General features: G+C 42.6%; 2 protein-coding genes across 3 annotated transcripts in view; one reads left to right on the top strand and one right to left on the bottom strand.

Annotated features, from left to right (window-relative positions):
- LOC116735702 (potassium voltage-gated channel subfamily D member 2-like) overlaps positions 1-3,558 on the top strand; it is a 73,281-nt gene extending 69,723 nt beyond the window's left edge. For both annotated transcript variants that reach the window (XM_032587745.1, XM_032587752.1), the window contains one exon: positions 3,036-3,558. In XM_032587745.1, coding sequence (XP_032443636.1) covers positions 3,036-3,210 — 175 coding nt within the window. In that variant the 3' untranslated portion in view covers positions 3,211-3,558. The remainder of the gene's footprint in view (positions 1-3,035) is intronic.
- A 664-nt stretch (positions 3,559-4,222) lies between these two features.
- LOC116735693 (dopamine D2-like receptor) lies at positions 4,223-9,871 on the bottom strand. The gene is made up of 2 exons (XM_032587734.1): positions 7,029-9,871; positions 4,223-6,871 (listed from the first exon to the last, which is right to left on the bottom strand). Exons 1-2 carry the CDS (start codon positions 8,616-8,618, stop codon positions 6,716-6,718), a joined length of 1,746 nt encoding a protein of 581 aa, XP_032443625.1. The 5' UTR covers positions 8,619-9,871; the 3' UTR covers positions 4,223-6,715.
- Positions 9,872-23,177: the final 13,306 nt, after the last annotated feature.

Below are 23,177 nucleotides of genomic sequence, written 5' to 3'. Positions count from 1 at the left end.
CTGGTGCAGGCTTTAAAATAAATAATCTCATTTCTGACCATCTCACAGAAATGTTTTCAATCTGACACCTTGCTGGGCAAAGAGAGCGTTAATTGGAAGTATCCATGAGGCTTGGCAGCTCATTAAAAGAAAACTCCTTAAAGGATTGCTTCAAGGCGTCTAGAGGAGACTGCAAACATTTGGAAGAAGGTGCTCTGCTACCTTAAATGACGACCAATACTGTGGATAACACCAAACACATATTTTCCACTGTAAAGCATGGTAGTGGTAATATCATGCTGTGGGCTTGCTTTTGTTTCAACAGGAACATACTTGAAGCCAGAGCTGCAACGACTAGATTAGAAATCCAAAAAATTTAAGTATTTGATCCAATTAATGTCTAAACCATAATTTTAAATTACTATTATTATTTTTTTTGGATAAAATTTAATCTGGTTTTGAATAATGATTACAGCATTGTCTGTAGGTTTCCAAAGGGAGTCTCCAGCTGTTTGAGAGACCAGGGGTTTAATTCACGCGTTAGGATGGCCTATACAAAGTTCAGAGCGAAACCCAACGGAGATTTGTGTTCAAATAAGTTTTCAATTCCAATCTGACTACACTTGGGCTGTTTGGAAGAAGAAGAAAAAAAATAATTTTCTACATGTGCAAAGCTAGAAGGACGTTTCTCCAAAGGCTATTGCAGCAAGAAGTGCTTCTACAGAGTAGCAGCTGAGGGGAGCTGAATGCCAGCGATGGGTAAACTACTAAAAATTTTTCGTTGCTTAAAAACCATGTGTACTTTTTATTTCCACTTTATAAATATGTAAGTCTTTGTGTTTGTCACATTAAAACTGAATAAAAACGGATTGAAGTTTTTTGGGGGGGTTGGAAGATAAAACGTGGGGGAAAAAAAACATGAGGTAAGAAAACTCAGCTTTTTAAAAAATGAATGGCACCATTAATATGTAAATAAACACTACTATTATCATTTCCTGCTATAAACAGAGAGAATTACTGAAGATGTTGCAATGTATAACAAGTAACATCGCCCAAGAAACCTAGATAGCCTGCACACAAGAAATAGTGCTGCATAGCGAGAACCTTCTGGCCCCCAGGCGATGGTTTTGTAGTGGAAATCAGTGGCTGGTCTGACGCATCTAAAGGCTCCTGCTTGAGAGATGAAATGCAGATTCTAAAATGAGAAAGCTTAACAAACGTTTTCACGTTTTTCAGGAACTGAAGTGACACGTCATCCTTTTCACCCTTCCTACCGCATGTTGTAACAGTGTGGCCGTGCACGAAGGAACGCTTTAAACGCATTTGGCTGCAAATTGGACTTTTCACTTTGACCAATAAAAAGGTGAAAAAGTAACATAACGTATGAAAAGTATCCTGTTTGGTTAAGCTGCAGAAATCCTCTGTCATGAAAGACTAAGAAACACTATAGCAACTGATCCCTTCAGTTACCGTTACAGAGCTAACAGAGATGATGTAACACAGGGGTAAACATCTTCCTGTCCCAGTTTGAGAACTGTTGATGGCGTCAAAGTCAAACCGAGCATGAATTAAAAATGAAGTTTTCCGTGATGACTTTTGATATGCTGCACTTTTTGACAGCGGTGTTCATGCAGCATGCACTAAACATCGACTCTGAACAGGGGGAAAGAAAAAAAAATAAAGACGGCAGCATGGGAACCTGTGTTGTGTGTTCATATAACAGGCAGCTTCATGTGTTCTGGAAAAGAAGTCATTCCGATTGAACCTTTTTCACATGCTGCAATGTTACAGTCACAGACTTGAACAGATTTTATGTTGCACTGAAAGTAATCGCTGAGCTCTTTTTGCCAAGATGCCCCTCAATGAAATAAAGTGCAGCCAAGTGCGGTCAGAGTTTCCCCGGTCAGACAGGCCGAAACGGAACATTTTTGGCATCCATACGAAATGCTACGTGTAGCAGAAAACTCATATTGCATATCGTCTGGAACAAACCTTCACCACAGTGCTACAAGATGGCGACATCAAAATGATGTGAGGCTTTTGTTGTTGCTAAATCAAACCTGCAAAACACTGGAGAATGAGTTCAGCAGCCCTAAACATACATCCATGGTCACAATACAGTGGTTTAGATGAATGCATATTTACAATGGCCCAGTCAAAGTAAGCAGAAACTAATTACAAAGCAATTGTACACAGCTTTGCGTTGGTCGATTTGATCAAATCACACAAAATGTCAGTTTGTAGTTGAAACATAACAAAAAGTGTTCGATGGTTAAGAGCGAACTTTCAATTGGTTCTTGAGACACTTGATCATCTGCAACTTTTCACAGAGACACAATCTGTTAACAGGCAGAGTATATGAAAAAAAAAAAAGTTCATAGACGAAAATTAAATCTGATTTAAGCACCAGCAAGATGACTCCCATAGTTCTGCCATCCAGAAGATGATCGAAGTAAGCAAGATGCGTCATTCAGGCGTTGCTCTGGGTTTTTGTTGGATTTCCACAGAACGAATGCAAACCGATACCATTCATCTGCCGATAATATGGTTTTAGGTTGGTCCGTTTTCTTCATTTTTAAAGCGTACACTGCAGCGTGTTCTGTCATTATCAGTATACAAAGGCTGCACAGAAAATCTGTGTGGAAAAAAAAAAACCAAACAAACAGCGAAAGCAAAAACTTTAAAATATCTCCAGAATGCCAGAAGAAATATTGATCGAGTTCTACTTTAAAAGATCGAAAGGAAAGTCCGCCTCATTGAAATGAAAGCATAAATAAAATCGAGACGGCTTACTTTTTCTAGAGCAATGCATGTACTAAACCATAAGCTTCATAGACGCAGTTCAGTAAATAGTTTCTTTTATTGTATTTTTTATGGGCTCTCAGAAACAGAGAGCAAAAAAAAAAAAAAAAAGCACATTTCTTAGAACTTTCCATCACAAAAGCTTTTGTGTTTTTTGTGGAAACTGACTCCCACAGCTGTTAAATATTCTACAAAAATCGACTGCGCACTAACGCTTCTCAAGGTCAACTGACTCTGCCGGTTTTCCTCCTCAGCCGCTCCAGCCTGAACGCCAAGCTGGACGAGACGATGCCCTTGAAGTGCGACGAGGCTTACATCTCCCCGTCCATGGTCCGGCTGTCCGCCCCGGTGGCGACCTCGTCGGACGACGCCTCCACCGCCACCACCACGTACTCGCAGAGCAACATTGTCCGAGTATCTGCCTTGTAGATGTCGCACCTGCCTCACCTGACCGGCCCAAACTGGTCTGGAGAAGCACCAGATGCTGAGGAGAGGGACCACCGAGCATCAACCTGCCATAACCGAGAGGCATTATAAGCTTGACAGCTGTTGGGATTTTTCTTATTTTGAAGTTGTGATTTCATCTGATGTCAAACTCTGCATGGTGTTACAAAAGAAAACAAAAACACAAAAAAACAAACAAAAAACTTTGAGGACCGCGGCCCCCCCGGGGCCGGAGTTTGATGTTGAACCAGCAGATCTTTGCTTCATTAAGCACATCAAAGCGAGGAGGCGCTTGGAATGATCGTCATCGTTGCCTAAACATACTGAGAGAAAGGAAAAAAAAAATCAACAACTTTATTTTTCAATATGTGACGTAGATGTGTTTGTTGTCTCTGATTCGAAGGCGGGAAGAGTCTCGAGATCGTTCTCGACGGCCTCTTGGCGATAAAGCACACGTGTTCCTCGCCGTCTTTGTGAATATGGACTCACTCTCCACGCCGTTCCATTTAAAGCCCTCTTCAATTGAAACGCTTTCTTACCTCCCCCCCGTTCACTGTTGTAAAGTCCAAAAAAGACGTACGCCCACTGGAACGCTTCGCTGTTGTGAATATTCACAAACCGACTCACAAAACCGGTCGGCGTCATCGCCTGACAAATGAAATCACACGACTCATCCCGACATGTGCAAGTGAAAGTCGAACGACCAAATCTGTGTTAGATTCCATAGATTCCATGTTAGATTCCATATTTGCCATCCTGGGTCAGTGTGAAAGCCGCCTGTCGGTAGTTAACAGTTATTGATAACCATACAGGGTATACATTAGCTAGGGCACAAGTGAATAAGTGAACGTTTTCGGCAACACTTAACTAACCTTGATGTGGACAAGAGGCTAGCACCGGCCTGCTAAACCTTAGGAAAAGACATTGACTGACTTCCTCACAACGACTCGGTTGACTCCATTGTGTCAAAGCACCACTTTGTATATTTTTCATACTGTAAATATTTCTCAGTTAGGACTTTATCAAATGCATCTGAAGTTGGCTCCTCTAAGTTCTAGATTTAGTTTGACCAGTTGTTGGCAAAAAAAAAAAAAAAAAGAAGAAGAAAACTCTTTCTGTCTGTTACCTGGTTGAATTTAATGATTTGCATGCTGTCATTGCAGAATTATGTTTTAATTAAAGTGTGTGTCTGCTTCTTCTTGGGAGGTTTGTTTCAGTGACGGCCGGATTAATGGGCTGGAGCACAACGGAGCGGCGCGGGTGTCCTGATTTTAAAGTCTGCTTTTAATGAAATACAAATCTTGTCATGGACTGCGTGTGTAAGGGTAAAGACAGGGGACAAATTTATCACACATTGTGCATTTGGTGCAGTGGATAGAATAAACAGTGCAGATCTGCTGAAGCATCTATAAAATGACCCATGTCTTTTTTTCTTTTTCTTTTTTACTCTTCTTAACCCCTAACAGTGGTGGTCACTACAGCGGTTTTCTTCTGTGTGCATCAGGGTGTTGATGTAATAATAGCTGCACATACAATTGAAACAAAAATATTTACACTATTTAAAAAGACACAACATTTTTTTATCATTGATTCCAATGAAACCAAGCACAAATGTTCTTGTTTTAGGTCCAAAATGATGCCAGAATAATGAGAACTAGAGTTTTTAGAGAATTGTTCCCTATTTTTCTTCTGGTGAAGAAATTTAAATTCAGATGACAAATGCACTCAGACCTTAGTTTTTGCAGACATATCAGGAAGTTTGCTGAAACAAAAACTGAAGTGTCTGGACATAAATGACAATTGTTAGATTTGGAGGAGAAAGGGGGAAGCTTGAAGTACAAAAGTAGCTGCATCTTTTTTTGTTTGTTTATATATATATATATATATATATATATATATATATATATATATATATATATATATATATTTATTCTTTTTTTGCTGCAGTAGGGACTGGAGCAATTCAAATAAAATCTATGTGGAAATATACATTTGAGCAACTCAGGACATTAACAAGTTACATGTATAGATAAACATCATCAAGCTAACATTTCATTTCATTACATTGAAGGATCCTGGAATATTTTTACTACTGTTGTTTAACACAAATATTTATGTCTGTTTTTTATCTGTCCTTCACAATAATTTGTGAAATTCCTATTTTACCATTCATTTTTCATGAGAGGGCTATAAATTATAATTTAATATCTTCCCTGTTTACTCCAGGTGTGTGTGTGTGTGTTTTACAAAGAGTGGATCATAAGGAGGAGCTGCTGTGGAACATGTGAGGACCTGCTGGCCCAGCGGTGGGTCCTGGCAGCGGGGTCTCTGGAGACACCAGCTGACCTCAGTGATTGTTTGGCGTGGAGCTCTGTGGCGCCGCCCTGCTGAGCTGAATGTCGGTCTAAGCAGCTCCTCACAGCATGCGATGCCTCTGCTCTGTAGCGTTTAGCAAGCGCTGAGAAGCCAGCAGGTGGAATATGGGAGAAACCATGGAGGTTTGTAAAACAAAAGACCTCCTATAACCTCAATGTAAAAAAAAAAGAAATAAATCCCCTTACAAAAGGGACTTAGACTAGTATTTATTTTTTTAATCAGGCACTATGCACTATATTACATCAGATGTGTACCACTGTGCCTTTAAAAAACTGTTTTTACACCACTAACTTCTTCACATCTTGTCATATTACACCTGGACGTTTCTACTGACCGATACCGATCTTTAAGGTCTGACCTTCTGCTCTTTCATTTGACAGATTTTGTTTTCTAAGGAATATAAAACATGTAAGAAATAATTTTTTTTTTTTGAAGGTTCTCTGTTTTCAAGTCAAGATTTTTTTTGACAAAAGTGTATCATCAGGTTTCAATGAAACTCAAAACGGTTCCTGATGTGCTTACAGAAAATTGTGATTAGTTTTGGTGCAGTTATTGAATATGAAAAAAATAAGATCTATTTGGTGTTTGACCACTTATTGGAAAAAACCCATAAATTCTATCAGAAAGGACAAATTTGATGACTGATCTCAGGCTCATTTATTGGTGTATCTCTAGTTGCAAACTATAAAACATCAATGTGTCTTATTTAGATTTTCTGTGACAAGACAACGCAGAGTTGTGTGTATTTGTAAAGTTAAGAAAGAAAAACAGTAATTCTCAGAAGATAGATAAAAACTGTTGTGAATTTTTATTTTGCCTCCTTTTAATGTAATAACCCTAAATACAAGCCAATGCATCTTTTATAATCTCCAGAACAGTAATTAGAGTACACATGTTTGTATTTTCATCCCGAAATTAGCAAATAAATCACATTTATGATCTAAGTCTTCTTTCACTCCACGATTTAGCCAATCACCCAACGTCCTTATGAAAAAACACTTTGGTGTTTGTCGCTGTAAATTGACCATATGTGAACTAAATCACACTTTAAAGGGTGCCATAAATCCAAACGTGTGCATCCAGTTTTATCAGAGTGTAAAAGTCGGAGATGTTCTCACTTCCTATAGAATCTGGATTTAACCCAGCTCCTTAGCTTGTAAAACTCTGAGCGAAACTGTGGGTTCACTGCAGCGTATATTATCGGGTCGCTCAGGGATGTGATGCAGGAGACAGACACTGACAGGATCTCCATGTCTTGAATGACTGGCTTCTGGGGAGGAAAAAAAGCAAACAGATACACCATTAGTGTGAGAGCTCTGCTGGGTTTCGAGCACACATATATTCCTTCTGATGGAAGGATCCAAACGTGCCTTTCGCGCTAATATTTTGCATGGTAATGTCTTCTGAATGGTCTGTAAGAAGCTCACCTGCATTTTCCTGTTTTTGTGGACAAGAAAATTCACTAGGATGGTTGTGATCAGCGGCAGCCAGAACAAAAGGAAGGTTATGATGATATACCCGGCGCGTTTGGCCATTTTAGTTTCCTTCCTTTTGCTCGCTCTCTCCTTGCTGGCCTTCGAAGGCATGACGCAGACAGCCCCCTCCAACTGGACCTCCAGGTTTACAGCTTCATTACTTTGGACAGGAGGCAGTGGAGGCTCTTGATCTAGCGTAGGTGCTGCCTGTGTTTCTCCTCCGGTGCTGTTGTTTTCTTGTTTCAGGCCAGTTAGTAAGACAAAGGTAGATTTAGGGAGCTCTGATTGAGTAGATGGTACAATAAGGAGGCTGTTCTCTTTGACTGGACTTTCAGGTTTCGGGCTTTCTCCGGTCTGACTTTCTTGGTTAAGGCTTCTTGACTTCTCCTGTGTCTCTCTGTCAGCAGGTGTATCCTGATTTGAGGTTTTTGCTTCTGTTTTGTCAGCACTGCTTTGCTCCGTTTTTAACATTTTCTCCACAGTCTGCAGTGCGTCCTGCGCTGCAAGAGGGTGGAGTTGTTCCTTCTCCAAGTGACTCATCTCTACTGTAATTTTAAACTCGGTTTTTCTTTCAGGAGTAATGGAGGCGCTTTGTGGGGCGCCCTCCGAGGCCAGGAGGGAGTTTTTACCAATTGGACTTGGTTCAACAACACTTGTACTCAGGATCTGCTTGTTCTCACATTTGTCTTGCCCATTTTCCACCGCAGGGGTGTGCTTGTCTTCCTTTGAGACTTTTGAAGGAACAGAAGTGCCTTCATCAAATATCTTGCGATTGTGTGATCTCAGTAGAGCAAAAATGCGAGCGTAGAAGCCAGTGATCACCCCGAAACAGGACACCCAGAGAGGGAGCAGCATGTAGAGACCAACGGTGTCGTAGGTCGAGGACGTTCCCCTTTGGCCCTCTTTACATCTTACGTACACAGGTGAGTCTTTCAAGAACACCTGACAAACAGCAGCCACTGAAACTCCCAGGAGCCACGTAAGAGGAATGAGTGCCATCATCCGTCGTTTCCGTTGAGTTGTTTTGAAGGGATTCGCAATCGCCTGGTATCTCTCTGCGCTTATGCAGCCCAGCGTCGACAGCTGGATGCAGCAGCTGAAGGAGAAGGAGGCCGTTTGCGTTTCACAGATCAGACGGTCCACATGCCCTCCGCGGTGCAGGGTCACAATCACGTGCAGCAGAACCGGGCAGTCGACGGTGCAACGCAGAAAGTCCACGACGGCAAGGTTCACCACCAGCGCGTTGACAGACGTTTGCAGTGACTTTTGGTGACACACCGCCAGGATCACAAAAACGTTCGCCGCTGTTCCCACAGCGGAGGTGATTAGCAGAACAAAACTGTTTGTCACCACGAGGGCGAAGTCAATGTAGGCCTCCCAAAAGGTGATGTTCCCAGAGCCTCCTATAGATGTGGGCGCCCCCCTCATCTCCGAGTTCAGAGCATCAACATGCTCAGCTGGCTGACTGAGCAAACATCGAGCGTGCTTCTCCGGTCGCACACCACCTCCGATGAATGAATAATTGGGGGGAGGCAGCGGCATGGACGAGTTCCTACAAAGTACCCTCCCTTTTCATTATCACTCCGCAGCACCAGTGGGTCACCTGGGAGTCCTTGCTGTTCACATTCATTAAAACCTCTGCAGTGTATTCACAGCTGAGACAACTGGGGGGCAATAAGAGACGGCTGCTAATTGAAAAGCAGTTATGTCATTATTGTCTCATCTCTGACATGTATGACTTCATAAAATCAATCAGGCATTCAGGTTTGAAAGAACGGATACATGGCCCTGCATGAAGAGGGTTCACAGCCCTTGAAGTTTACTACATTACAATCCCAAGCTCAAGTGTATTTGCTTGGGACAGTGTGTGACAGACCAACACAAAGTAGTGTTGAGGTAGGAAGTATACGCCACACATTTTCATACAACCTACTATTACCTTATAGACCCATTTCTTGCTGTAATTACAGAACTTCAGTTTTATTTCTCTATCATGTAAAAACTGAACGCGACAATTGTTCTTGTTACTTAGGAGCTGAAGTTCAGTGATATTAGCTGGAGAGCTTCTGTGATAAGGAACGTCCAACTAGTACCAAAGACTTTTTTTAAACTTAATTTATGTCTGGAATTTGATTGGGTCATTCTAACACATGACTCTGTGCTTAGATCCAAATCATTTTATTGTAGCCCTGCTTCTTAGTTGTTGCCCCGTTGGAAAGTAAACCTGCTCTCAAGTCTTCTCTAGCAAGTTTTCCTCCAGGACTGCCCTATTTAGCGCCGTCCATCTTCCCATCCACTTTGACCAGCTTCCCTGTCCCTGCTGAAAATAACAGCTTCCCCACCACATCATGCTGCCACCACCTTGCTTCTCCAGGAGGCGTTCAGGGTGATGATCAGTGTTAGATTCCTGCCACTCCAAACATTTGGCGTGTGACCCAGAAATCTCCATTTTTCAGAGCACCTTCTTCCAAATGTTTTCTCTGCCTCCCACATTCCGCTAAGGCCCAATTTGTGGACATTTCAACTAATATTTATCAGGATGTTGTTTGTTCTTTAATGTTCTCTGACAAACCTCTGAGGACGTCACAGAACAGCTGTGATTTATATTGAGCTAAAATTGCATACAGTGCGACTCTATTTACCAGCAGAGTGACCTCCAATAGCAATTGGCTGTGGCTGGATTTAATGTTTGATTGTCAGAGAGTAAAGAGAACTGAAAACATTTGCACACTATGCTTTTTACATGTGGAAAACATTGATGGTCAATGTTAATAAAGCAGCCGCAAATGTGATTTTATTTTTCTCTTAGTCTATTTCATACAATTCAAATAAAGCAGCCCAAATTAAAGTTTGAGGACATTTTATGAAAACGTTTAGTAACACTTTATTTGAAGGGGTGTGCATAAGACTGACATAGTACTGCCATAAAAATGACGTAAACCCTGTTATGAACATGAAGGAGTCTTCCTGAATGTCTATAACTGATGTCATGAAGTGTCTTTTGATAAATAATGAAACTTTCATTGCAAAGTTGACACTTTTAATGCACTTTTAATGCAAGTTTTAGTACAACTTTGCATTAAAAATGTTATTTACCAAATAATGCAAAGTTGGTGATTTTAATGGACTTTCAATGCAACTTTTAAAACAACTTTGCAGTAAACGTGTCATTATTTTCACTTGTCACTTCATGACAACAGTCGTAAACATTCATAAACACTCCTTCACGTTCATAACAGGTGTTATGTCATGTTTATGACAGTGTCATGTCAGACTTATGCACACCCCGTCAAATAAAGTGTTACCAAAAGTTCTAGGGGTGTAGAACGTCGCTGAAGCACTGTGACGTGCACATGATCGGCTGCCCATTTAATTTGATTCAGAATTTCAGGAAGGTTGAGCTCCTGACATTGGCAATGCCAGATGGATGAGTTAAGAGTGGGAGCAATGCTGCGGGATTATGGTTGCATATTTTGTAATCCTGTTTGGAGATATAGTGTGAAATGCTCTTTGCTTCAAATGTGGAAGCTTATGGGCCATGATAAATCTGGGATTAGATCATCACAATAAGATGCAGTCCGGACCATCCGGAACGTTGTGCCAAGGAGAAATCTCTGACAAACACGCGGACAAAAAAACGAAAACTCTTGGAAAATAAATTGCCTTTCATTTTGTTTCCGTCTCGCTGTAACATCACGACAGCATTAACTGAAACATGATATGTACAGAATTAAAAGATGCAGCTTCATTATAAATTCAGTTCCACTCTTTCTGCAGGAAGTAGAAGAGGCAGCAACACTGACAACATCAAGCCAACACTTCCCAATAAAGAGTCACTTCAAACATCTGGAGATCTGAAGATCCAGCGCAGCTAATTCTCTCTCACTGAAAGAGGTTATAGTCAGAGTGTTTGACCTAAATCTCCTTACGCCAACTCAACGAAAAGCAGCACCCTCCACAAGTACTGCCGCATTTCTCCGTTCTAAGAGGCTAAGCTGATCCTGTGTGTGGAGAAGGCCACGTGTTTTTTATCGTTATTCTGTTGAAAAGCCCGGTAATGACCCATGTTGAGTTTTCTAACGGAGGTCGCCAGGTCATGTTGTTTAAAATGTCCTATTTTGAAAGATGAATTATGCCACTCCTAAAAGGTTACCATGGTTACCCACCGAATCGATTTTGCATGTTGATCGCATCTCACGATTCTTGAGGTGACTCGGTTACAACAGGATGCAGTTTTGCTTCAGAGATGGTTTTTTTTTGTTTGTTTTTTTTTACCACAATCCAGCTTATTGTGTTTGTCCAGCCTCTTTCATCACAGCTCCAGCTGATTTAAAATGTCTAAATATCACTCTAGTAGCAAAAACTGCTAATTATCTTTGAAAATATATATCTACCTTACTCGTGTTGCATCTCAGTCTAAAAATGAACCTCTGTTAGACGTTTTTAATCTAACAGGAGTTAGATTAAATAAAGTTTGGAAAAGTTCGTCACTGAAACACGAGTTAAGGAGTTACGGACTGTAGAGTTAAGTAGAAATTATAAAGAGATTGAGATTTTCAAGCATTCCTGGATTAGGATTATGCCATAAAAGTGGACTTATTTTAAGACTTCTCAAGGATCTATTTTTTCCTTTCTTATTCGGTGATGGTTTAATCTTCGTAGACAGTTTCGTCATTCCACATCTGAATGACGTGGAGCCCAATTAGATATTTTTGGGCTTTCAAATTAAATCTGACTTTCTTTTTGTTTCTGAACTGTCAAAAAACACAACAAATTCGAAAGAGTATTACTGATTAAATATGAGGACAGACTCGGAAACACAACAGATGATGTCTCTGTCACTCCACCGCTTCACACCGCCGAAGCCTGGACGAAGTGAGGCGTGTGTTGGACTTGATTAAGTTTGAGTTCTGTTCACATGATTTGCAGTGAAAAGGTGAATTGCTTTTTTTTTTTCCTGCACACCGACTGCATACGAATGAAATTATAGCGACATGCAAGGCTGCAAGGTTTTGTTCTGCTGCTGTTTGGCTCACAAGTATTAGTATGTAATCACCATAAATGCAGTGCTGGACCTTTCTGCAAGTATTGATCAGAGGGCGAGGCTGATTTCTGCTGACTTTAATCCATTTTGTTTTATTAGTTTTTAAAAAAAATATTCTTACATTAATAGCTCTGAGATCATCAAGAGAGGCTTTCAGAGGCTTTGTGTGTTTATGGGATAGAGCGACACAGGACAATCTAAAAATGTGAAACTTTTTTCTTTTTTAAACGAGAGCCTCGCACAGGGAAAGAAACCAGGTATGTTGCATTTTAGGAACAAAGGAGGTTTCAGTTCATTCCCGTTTGTCTGCGCTGTCTGGCTGTGATTGCTTTGTCTGCTCTCATTAAATATGCATACAAATGGAAAATTACAGACGACAGCGACTGCTCACACCACCAAACGCTCTTTCGATTCAGCATTTTTGTGTCTTCTTTCAACGCAGCGTGTGTCCAAGCAAATCTGAAACAAATCAGAGAAATTAAATTGTCTTCGCTGAGAAATCTCACTGTTATTGAATTAAATAGACAAAGAAGAACAAGAGCACCCGGTGGCGTAATGTGATTCATGAAGCTGGCAAAGGAAGAGTAGTTTTACAAAGGGAGTCTAAGCAACAACAACAAAAAAAGAAGCAAAACAGTTTCCAGTTGCATGTGCAACCTTGATAAATATGTGCATAATCAATATCTTTAAACGTGAAACTGATCATTTCATTTCAATCATTTGCTTTTGTTTAGTTTTAGTTTTGTGCCTTACAGCTGATTAAAACATAGAAGTTAGTTATTTTCTAAGACATTTGAATTATTAAGGCCAACAAAATTATTTTTTCATGAGGAAAAAAATAAGAACAAATAGTGTACTGTACCACTAATACTTCTTGACTTCTCTTTTTTGCATGAATTCCTTTCCATTCTTTGTGGCATTTGAGGCCGATTGGGAGGGGATCAGTTCTGCTGCGGTGGCATTTATCTGGTTTGCATTGATCGTTGAGGTTTAAGTTGGATGCGTTTGCTGACCAGTCAAACCCAATGATATGCGCTGTCATTAAAGCAGGTGCCGAGTCCTCCTGGAGAATGAAATCAGCAGCTGAGAGAGGGAGGCATGAAAGTGCTCTAAAATGTCTTGACTTTGGTCTTGATAAGAACCTTGGACCGACATCAGCAGATGACGTGCTTCCTCAAATCCTCACCTGCTGTAGAACCTTAATTTCCAAATGGAAAAAAATTAAAAACTTTCATCTGAAACAGGACATTTCTTTTCTCCACGTAATCCAGTTTAAGACATTTCTGCTCAGGTTCAGGGATGAGATAACATGAGTGCATCAGATGCATCCTGCATGTGGGTTGGCTCTTAAACAGGCTTTCTACAGCACACTTTTTCCCCTTCAGTTCAAGCTTTCACTAATTTGCTTGGACGCAGCACTTTGTGGACAGACGGCTTTTTGGCAATGATGTTTTGTGGCTTTCTGAACTTGTTGAGGGTAAGCCATAAAACATCTGTAAAGTCAGCAGTTTCCACCAACCAAGTACTGAATGCTTAAACGGTACTGTACACATTTCTGCTCTGAAGAGCCTTTCATTTTCATTTTCTGAGACACTGAATTTTGAGTTTTCAACCACTTTAAAGCTGCAGTATGTTAACTTTTATATAAAAAAAAATAAAGAAATAATAAAAAAATCTTGCTTTTCACATGTTTAGTAAAACTACATGAGATGGATTGAAGTGCGAAAAAAATTGAGCGCCTCTGTCTTCTCCTTATGGTCCTGCTGCCATGTTCACAAATGCACTGCTGATTCATAAACAACCAATCAGAGCCAGGAGGAGGGTCTTAGTGCTGTCAATCATGCTAAGACCCACCCCTTTGCTCTCTGCTATGCTACAGCTGTCCCACCAGGACAGAGCCTGCTGCTAATGCTCAGTCTAGTTAGCATAGACTCCAATGACGGATAAACAGTTTTCCTGGAACGATAAGTTGTTTCTTGCCCTGGCTCTGATTGGTCGTTTTTGACCGGGAGCTGTGCATTTTTGCGGACAGCCATAGCAGCTCAGTCAGGAGGTGGAGAAACTCAATCTTTTCACTGATTATCTCTCATATTGCACTTTCATGACATGGTGCCAGTATGAAAAAATGTGTAAAAAAACCCCCAAAACAAACAAAACACATATTTTTGTAAAAGTTACATATGGTAGCTTTGAGCCACGGTCCTTAACATGGCCAGAAATAGGCCTTAAATCATGTATGAGTTTTACTTTTCAGACTGAATTCACGAAATAAACTAACTTTTCGGAAAACACTTTTATCCAGTGAGCTACAGTTGCAAAGCATTAGCACATTTTGGAAAGTTTCCCAGTAAAATCCACCCCCCCCACCCCACACCACTCCGTGTCCTTGACAAGGCGCCAACAATAGCTGTCAACAATGGCACCTTGTTTGTTTTGGCTGCGGAGAAGTCACAGAGGCAACACCTTGCTGCGCGTGCTGGCGCTCCTGCTCCTGGAAGACAGACAGCTCCCCCTGTTCAAGGAGCTCAGAGGGATGCTGACGCCAGCGGCCCCCCTGGGAACATAACGCCCGCACGACAACACCTCCAGAGCACACTCACAGGACTGGTGGATGTAAACACATACACACACACAGACACACACACAGATGTGCTGTCAGGAAAATGCGTAGACAATTAAAAAAAACAACTTTTCCCCCCCGTCTCAAATGCACACTGAACCAGTTCACCTGTTTGTTGGAAAAGAAGTAGATGATGGGGTTGTACACCGGGCTGGTTTTTGCAAAGTACCTGGGCAGAGTTGCAATGAGTGGAGGGACGCGCAGCTCTGGATCCACCACTACCACCACTGCGTAAGGCAGCCAGCAAACAAAGAAGGCTGTTATCATCGCCAGGACCATGGTGATGGCGTGATCATTCTCACTCTTCCTGGAACGGCCGCCTGGCAGCTCCAGCCTCCTGTTCAGCTGGTGAAAAGGACATTTGAGCCTCCATTAACACCTAAAATCTTAATTTAGAAGAGTGGAACAAGCAGTGATTTATAAGGACATTTTAAGTGGTGTGAAGTCTACAAAGGTCCACCTTTCTCAAGGATTTCAGCACATGGAAGTAGCAGTAGATGATGATGGCGACAGGTACAATGAAACAGAGGAGTGAGTACAGAATGAGGTAGCTGGTGTTGCTCCACGACCTCTCCTCCCACGCCAGAGAGAAGGGCGTCTGGAAGCCTTCGAGACTGTAGGAGCTCCAGCCGAGTAACAGGGCGACAGCCCAGAACAAGCAGATGACCCAGACAAACAGCAGGCCCTGCACGCTTCGCCGCATGCTCAACCTCAAAGCAGCTTTTGGGTGGCACATCTCGAAGGCGAGAAGGGTCAGAGTGCAGAGAGACACCAGGCCTAAAACAAAAATCTAAATTTCAGAATCGAAACTGAGAGAAACATGGATGCAAAACAACAATGGAAGGGTTTCTAAGCTAATGGCAGGAGTAAAATTCATGGTCAGCAAATCCCACTTCCCACCTTGAAATCCATGCAATACATTGATATTTATTGTTGTAGCATGTCACTGTTACAAAATGATGATTCATTTTGCAATTCACGAAGAACTGAATAAGTGATAAACTGGAGGTTTACCCAGATTTTTTCCCCCTAAATCCAAACAGAGATATTTTAGATCCTTTTTTTCCCCATTGAGAGTCCCATCCTTACCGAAGTAATTCACAGAAAATCCCTGGAAAACGCAGACGGCATGGCCAATAAAGTAGGAGCCCTGGTAGTTTGTGATGGTGGCGACCAGCGAGCCGCACAGGGCGATCATGAGGTCAGACACCGCCAGGCTCAGGGTCAAGATGTTCATGGGCTGCAGAAGAGACGTGTTCCTCAGCATCACAGCTATCACCAGTCCGTTGTTAAAAACCGAAAACTCTGTGTTGATGAACATCAGGAAGGAAAGAATACCGTAGCCCACCGTGGGGAAAATAACAAGAGCGTCGGTCACCGTGGGTGTGGATGTGAGGGAGATGCTGTGGTCGAATGTTCCTATGAGGCTCTCAAGTGATCCTGCAGAGTCAGGTTTTATCGTTTCTGGTTACTTCTGCCTGTTGTTTTCATCTGATATCTCGGGTTGTGCATCTGTCTGATTGAGAAAGTCACCCCCCCCCCCCCCCCCCCCAAAAAAAAAACACAATATGGGAAATTGACTCTTGACCCAATTTGCATGGATTAAACGTCCTTAACCCAGGGCTGTAATTGTAATTGAAGTTCAGTCAGATGGATGGATGGATGGATGGATGGATGGATGGATGGATAGCATTTATTGTCATTGAACAGAATTCAACGAAATTTCCCTTGCAGCTCCCGTGCAAAAGGTCAAATATATACAGTAAAAATAAGCAAACACACAATAATAATAATAACAATATATACAACTAAATTAACTAAAGGCACTCAACCACACCAAAGAAGTAGCAGCAGGTCCAATTATGGCAAAGTACAGATGATGTGACAGTGCAAAGTGCAGAACAATATGGCTGTGTGGGGGTGGGGGATATGTATGTGTGACTGCGAGGTTATGATATGTGTGGGAGGGGGGGGCGGCAGGGAGTAATGGCTCTGACTGCTGTGGGGAAGAAACTGTTTCTCAGCCTATTTGTTGTAGTCCGTATAATCCTGTACCGCTTGCCTGATGGCAGCGGCACAAACAGTCTGTGGCCCGGCTGGCTATGGATCCAGCTCTCTTCTTGACCCGGTCTGTGTAGATGGAGTCCAGGTCTGGGAGGGGGCATCCCACAATGCCTTGTGCTGTTCTCACCACCCGTGTCAGTTGTTTCCTCTCCAATGCTGTGCAGCTACCATACCACACAGTCATGTTGAGGCAGAGGATGCTCTCGATCATCGCCCTGTAAAAGTTCACGAGCAGCCGTGAGGAAAGTCCAGCCCGTCTCAGTTTCCTGAGGAAGAAGAGCCTTTGTTGTGCTTTCTTCACCAGGTGGGAGGTGTTTGTGTTCCAGGAGAGGTCAGACGTGATGTGGAGGCCCAGGAACTTGATGTTGTCCACACGTTCCACCACTTCTCCATCTATGAGAAGGGGAGTGTGAGCCGTCCTCCTGGACCTTCTGTAGTCCACAATGACCTCCTTGGTCTTCCCTGTGTTCAGCACCAAGTTGTTGGCTGAACACCACTGAGTGAGCTGCAGAATCTCCTCTCTGTAGTGTGTCTCGTTGTTGTCTGAAATGAGACCCACTACTGTTGTGTCGTCCGTGTACTTCACGACTGTGTTGGTGGGGTGGATGGCCACGCAGTCGTGTGTAAACAGGGTGAAGAGAGCTGGGCTGAGCACACAGCCCTGCGGCGTGCCTGTGTTGAGGACCAGTGGGGCGATGTTGAGCCACTTATTCTCACCACCTGAGGCCTGTTGGTGAGGAAGTCTCTGATCCAGTGGCACAGTGAAGCGGGCAGCCCCACCTCGAGTAGCTTCAGCACCAGCTTGTCTGGGATGACGGTGTTAAATGCTGAGCTGAAGTCTACAAATAGCATCCTGACGTAGGTGTTGGGATGCTGCAGATGGGTCAGGGCTGTGTGCAGAGTGATGGAGACAGCATCCTCTGTTGACCGGTTCGCTCTGTAGGCGAACTGAAGGCTGTCCATGTTTGCGGGGATGAAGTCTCTGATGTGCCTCAGAAGAATCCTCTCAAAGCACTTCATGATCACCGGGGTCAGAGCGACGGGCCGGTAATCGTTCAGGCTGGTGATGGACCTCTTCTTCGGTACAGGGATGATGGTGGAAGACTTGAGGCACTCAGGAACCATGGCGAGCTGTAGGGACAGATTGAAAATGTCCAGAAACACTCCTGCCAGCTGGTCGGCGCAGGTTTTCAGCGTCTGGCCTGACACCTTGTTCAGTCCTGGAGCTTTGTGGGTGTTGATCCTCCTCAGGGTGGACGTCACCTGATGCTTCTGTAAGACGAGGGGCTGGTGCTGCTCTTCCAGTTGGGGTAGATGTACGGCTTCTCTGCTGCCCGCCGTGTCAAAGCGGGCAAAGAAACTGTTTAAGGTGTCAGGCAGGGTGGGGTCGCGGCTGGTCAGCTGAGTGCTGTGTTTGTAGTCCGTCATGGTTCTAATGCCTCTCCACATGCTTCGGGGGTTGTTGTTGATGAAGTGTTCCTCAATCTGCTGTTTGTACTGGAGCTTGGCCTGCTTAATACCTTTTTTCAGTTCCGACCGGGCCGTGCTATAAGCCAACCTGTCTCCAGACCTGTAGGCAGCATCCCGGGCTTTCAGCAGGGCCCGTACTGTGCTGTCCAGCCATGGTTTCTGGTTTGGAAACACTTTTATGGTCTTAACAGGGAGGACAGCGTCGGTGCAGAACTGAACATAGGACAGAACGGACGATGAGTATTCCTCCAAGTCTGCGCCGTCCCTGAACACACTCCAGTCTGTATGCTCAAAGCAGTCCTGAAGTGCAGAGGAGGCCTCCTCAGTCCAGACCTGAACTATTCTGGTGGTCGGCTTAGTTCTGCAGGCCAGAGGCTTGTAGACAGGAATCAGCTCCACTGAGATGTGGTCAGACATGCCCAGATGTGGAGCTGCTACAGCCTTGTAGGCTCCGGGGATATTGCAGTAGACCTGGTCCAAAATGTTATTGTCTCTGGTGGGAAAGTTTATGGATTTGTGTAATTTGGGAAACACAGCCTTCAGTTCCACGTGATTAAAGTCCCCCGCCACAATCACGGCCGCCTCCGGGTTGGAGTTCATCTGCACGCTGATCAGGCAGTACAGCTCCTCTAATGCTAGCTTAGCATTAGCCCTCGGTGGTATGTAGACGGCCACGATCACAATGGACGAGAGTTCTCTCACCAACTTGAAGGGTCTGCATTTCACCGCCAGATATTCCAAGTCAGGAGAGCAGAATGTTCCGACAGAGTGTGTGGCTGTACACCAGGCATTGTGTACATACAATGCCAAACCTCCGCCTCTGCCCTTACCCGAAGCTGCAGTCCGATCCGCCCGGAACAGAGCGCGCCCCGTTATCTCCACCGCTGCGTCCGGGATGTTGTCATCCAGCCAGGTCTCTGTGACAACAGTCACACAGCTGTCCATCCGGCGAGAAGTAATCCGGAGTCGCACCTCGTCGATTTTGTTGACGAGGGACCTGGCATTGGCGAGGAAGAGGCTGGGGAGGGCCGCTAGCTTGTAGCCTAGCACGCACGCCGGCTCTCTTACCCCTCTTTTGTTTGCGCTGCCTCCTCCGTCGCCTTGGCAGCAGGGGGGGAATGATCATAGTCCCAGGTGTTCGTAGCAGCTCTGGAGGAATAAAGTCCAGCTTGGTGGGTGTGTGAAGTCCAAACTGTGTTCCTATGTCCCACAGTTCTAATCTGCTGTAAGTTGTCACGGCTTCCAGTAGTGTGTTGAGCGAAGACATCAATAAAAACAAGCTAAAAAAAACGAAAACACGGGAGCTCCGAGCCGCAGCGTCTACACGCGCCGCCATCTTGTAAGACAGCAATCAGACCTCATTTTTTTATTCTGAAAACCTAAAAGCTACTAATTTGAAGGAGCAAATAAGCAAATATATTAAGTATATAAATATTTGAGCAGAGCCGGACAAATATTCAGTCAACACAATCAAAGCTGAATGTAATTACTGCAGTGAAAACGCTTAAAGAATACCCTCTGACCTTGGAGAGGAAGCATTTTAATGATGAAACGACGCATAAAATTACAAACAAATCACAACAAACTATGACGCAAAGGTTATTGCCACCAAAAGTTTATTTCATGAATCCCTTTTACATGATGTATCAGTGCTCGACATGAATTTACGTCAGGATTGGTAAAGAAAACCAATTTTCCTATTCTCGTAAAATCCTCATAACCTCAGATTTTAAAAATTTATTTTATGAATCAGCAGCATCCACAACAATAATCGACCACCAATCGTCTAAAATGAAATATACAGGCTTAATTTGGTGTAAAATGGCGAAACCAACAATAAAAAAAAGATCCTAATACGTCAACGTGCACAAAATCAAATGAACCAAAATACGGCATAATATCAGCCTAATATGAAAACGACACATCCTGCAGTAATGTGAACAACAGATTAAGGCAATGGAGAATATAATGTCAATGTAAAAACTCCCATTTCACCACGGAAGGCAAGATACAATAAGGCAAAAACACAAATGCATGTTAAGCCCGATGTGTGACTGCCCCCTATTGCTCAAGATAGGTAAAATCCATCTATCCTATTAAATAAATCTAACCCACTCTCAGTTACACACACACGCGCACACGCAAACAAACACATAAACACATAGGCATTTGGCTTAAAAAGTAATACATCCAGTGCTTCTTAAGACAATTATCCGAAAGGACTGAAATAAATAACATGTTTAGAGAAACCACAAACCATAGTTTGAACTTCTGTTATACTTTAAAGGGCACATATGTCAGAGCAACAAAAGAAAATCTTGAAAACGTGAAGCTTAAATAATGATTCACTTTTCCATCATAAGTTGATTTAAAACACATATTCTGAAAAGATGGACGTGTGGCTGATCACGAGCAACACAGAAAAATAATGGAGAGAGCAAAACTGGGCAAACGTAGATGAAAAAGAAAACTTTCTCCTCACCCACCAAAACTGTCCCACAATTTCTCCCCAGGATTAGGAAACAATTTTTAATCTCAAAGGACGACATGAATGACAGTATTATGTATTCTCCAGGCTTATAGAGACATTCTATAGCTCAACCAAGAAGCCATGTTACCTTCAGCTGTTTTTAGAATTCTGTATTTATCAAACATGACTTAAAATAAATGTGACTTTGCAATTTTTAGAATTGGGCCTCTGTCTCTTTAAGAAGCTCCTGCTCTTTCCAACAGTCCGCCTTCAGCAGCACGACATCATAAAAACGCTCCTCCATCAAGCCTTCAACATCGTTCTGAGCGTTTCACTGAGAAGTAGTTTGTATGATGAGCTCAGCAGATGAGTAGTTCCACCAGGTGTTTGCCAATTGCTGCTGCCGGTAGTCTGGAGGAGATGTGTGGGGGAGTACCACAATGGCTGCCACAGGAGACTAAAAGATTTCCCTAACATGCATGAAAGAATCAAAGCAACCCTCCAGCTTTGTTTTTGATGAGGGAATAACATTATAACATGACATAAAGCTTTAAAAAGTTGATTTTACATAATACTGCCCCTTTATGGGATGGAACAATCTAAAAATGAAGAACCCGGACACAACACAACTTATGATGCAGCTCAACCACTAGCATAGGCACGGACTCAACAGCCAAACAACTAAAGCCACTCCACTTTCTGTTGTGTGTGAGCCAAATGAAGGAGAGAGCATTTGACTGTTTTAGACTGGAGAGTCTTGTTACAGCCAAACAACACGCTCCTCTGAGAAAATCAGCTGTGGGTTGACTTATAGAGTTTGAGTAAGAAGAAAGCATGTGTCCTCAGAATGATATTCTTTGACAGAAATGTCGTCCAGTTAAAACTGAATAAACGAAGTGATTATATGCGCAAAAGTGTGACTTGCACATTCGCTGCAAAGCTTGCTAATATAAAGCATTCTGGTTGTTGGGAGAAATGGCGGTGCTTAGGCCTGTCGCGATAAATCGATTAGTCGTACGATAAATTAAAACTATCGACGTCATTTCAATTATCGGCATTATCGTCTCTTCCGGCCTTTTTCTCTTTCTGTTGATGACACCGAATGAAAAAAGGCTCAACTCCGGTGCTCTCCACTGACCCTCCCTTCCTCATTTCCTTAGTGTAAAGCCCAGCGCACACGACACGATCTTAGAGCTGTCGGCCGATTGTCGGCCCATTTTCAAAACCTGACAGACCCACACATTAGCCGACAGAAATCCTAGGTATAACGGTTCGATCCGTTCCTGCCGTGTGGTGTCCAACAATGGGCGCAAAATAATGGCTGCAAGTCCAGTGAACTAATTTTAAAACCAGGCATTATCAATCAATCAATCAATCAATCTTTATTTCAGACACAAAAGAGGTCCATAGTAAAACAAAAAGAAAAGAAAAAAAACCAAAAAGGAATATGACAGTCACTGAGCCACAAATAAATGATGACGCCAATGTTTCCACAATCTTGAATTATTAATTAATGCTTTACTACAATCTACCTGCAATGCATGTGGCTAGTGTCAGCGTAAAGTCCTGACTGAATGAAAATCATTAGAACCTATTTATGTCACGTTAACGAAGAACAGCTGAAAAGTTACCGGGTTTATCAACTGCGGTAGCAATTTCGCTCCAACTCCTCCCCTTGTCATTTCTATATTCTTTGCATGTTGAATAAACATTAATGTTGTTTCCACGTCGGCTGGACTTCGGGTTGCGCCGTTTCAGCTGTTTGGGATTCCCCTCTGTAATTTCCCCTCAAAAAACACTGAGGAGAATCCGCGCTTTCTGATTGGCTACCTGTCACTTTCAACAGGCTGCGTTAAGATCCCAGTCGGGGAAAAACCCTGATTTAGATCGGAGCGGCAACGACGATCTACCGTAACACACCACACAATCTTAGAAAGACCAACGTTTTAAGATTGTCATAAGGGGAAAAATAGGAGTAAAAAATCATGTAGTGTGAACTATTGCATCAGGTAGTCGATGTGCCCATTTTCTCTATTTAAATCTAATGATTACTGAAGGGCAACATAATATACAGACTTCATAATCTGCACTCTTGGTTGAATGCAGTATTTATTTCCACTTTGGCTTTATGTTGTTTAGTTTTTATCAAGTACATTTTTTGTTAATGGAGACTGAGAATCCATTTTGTTTTTGGTTGTTTTGTTTATTTTGTTTATCAGCTCCAGTGTTAAATATTCTTTTGAAAATAAAGTGTATCTATCTTTGGCAAGAAATCACATGCATTATTACGTCATTTCCATTAAATCAGTGTAAAAAGGTCTTCAGACAATATTATCGTTTATCGCAATAATTTTTTGAGACAATTAATCGCTCAGCAAAATTTGCTATCGTGACAGGCCTAGCAGTGCTGATGTTCAGGGGAATTATAGTAAA

This window comes from Xiphophorus hellerii, chromosome 2, assembly GCF_003331165.1.
Source record: "Xiphophorus hellerii strain 12219 chromosome 2, Xiphophorus_hellerii-4.1, whole genome shotgun sequence".
Classification (NCBI taxonomy): domain Eukaryota; kingdom Metazoa; phylum Chordata; class Actinopteri; order Cyprinodontiformes; family Poeciliidae; genus Xiphophorus; species Xiphophorus hellerii.
The sequence above is the reverse complement of the archived record's forward strand: the minus strand, read 5'-3'. Positions and strand labels throughout refer to the sequence as shown.

Coding starts and splice junctions, on each gene's coding strand:
- LOC116735693 (XM_032587734.1), bottom strand. CDS start 8,618: ATGCCGCTGCCTCCCCCCAATTATTCATTCATCGGAGGTGGTGTGCGA. Junction 6,872..7,028: donor ACAAAAACAGGAAAATGCAG/GTGAGCTTCTTA, acceptor TTTCCTCCCCAG/AAGCCAGTCATTCAAGACAT.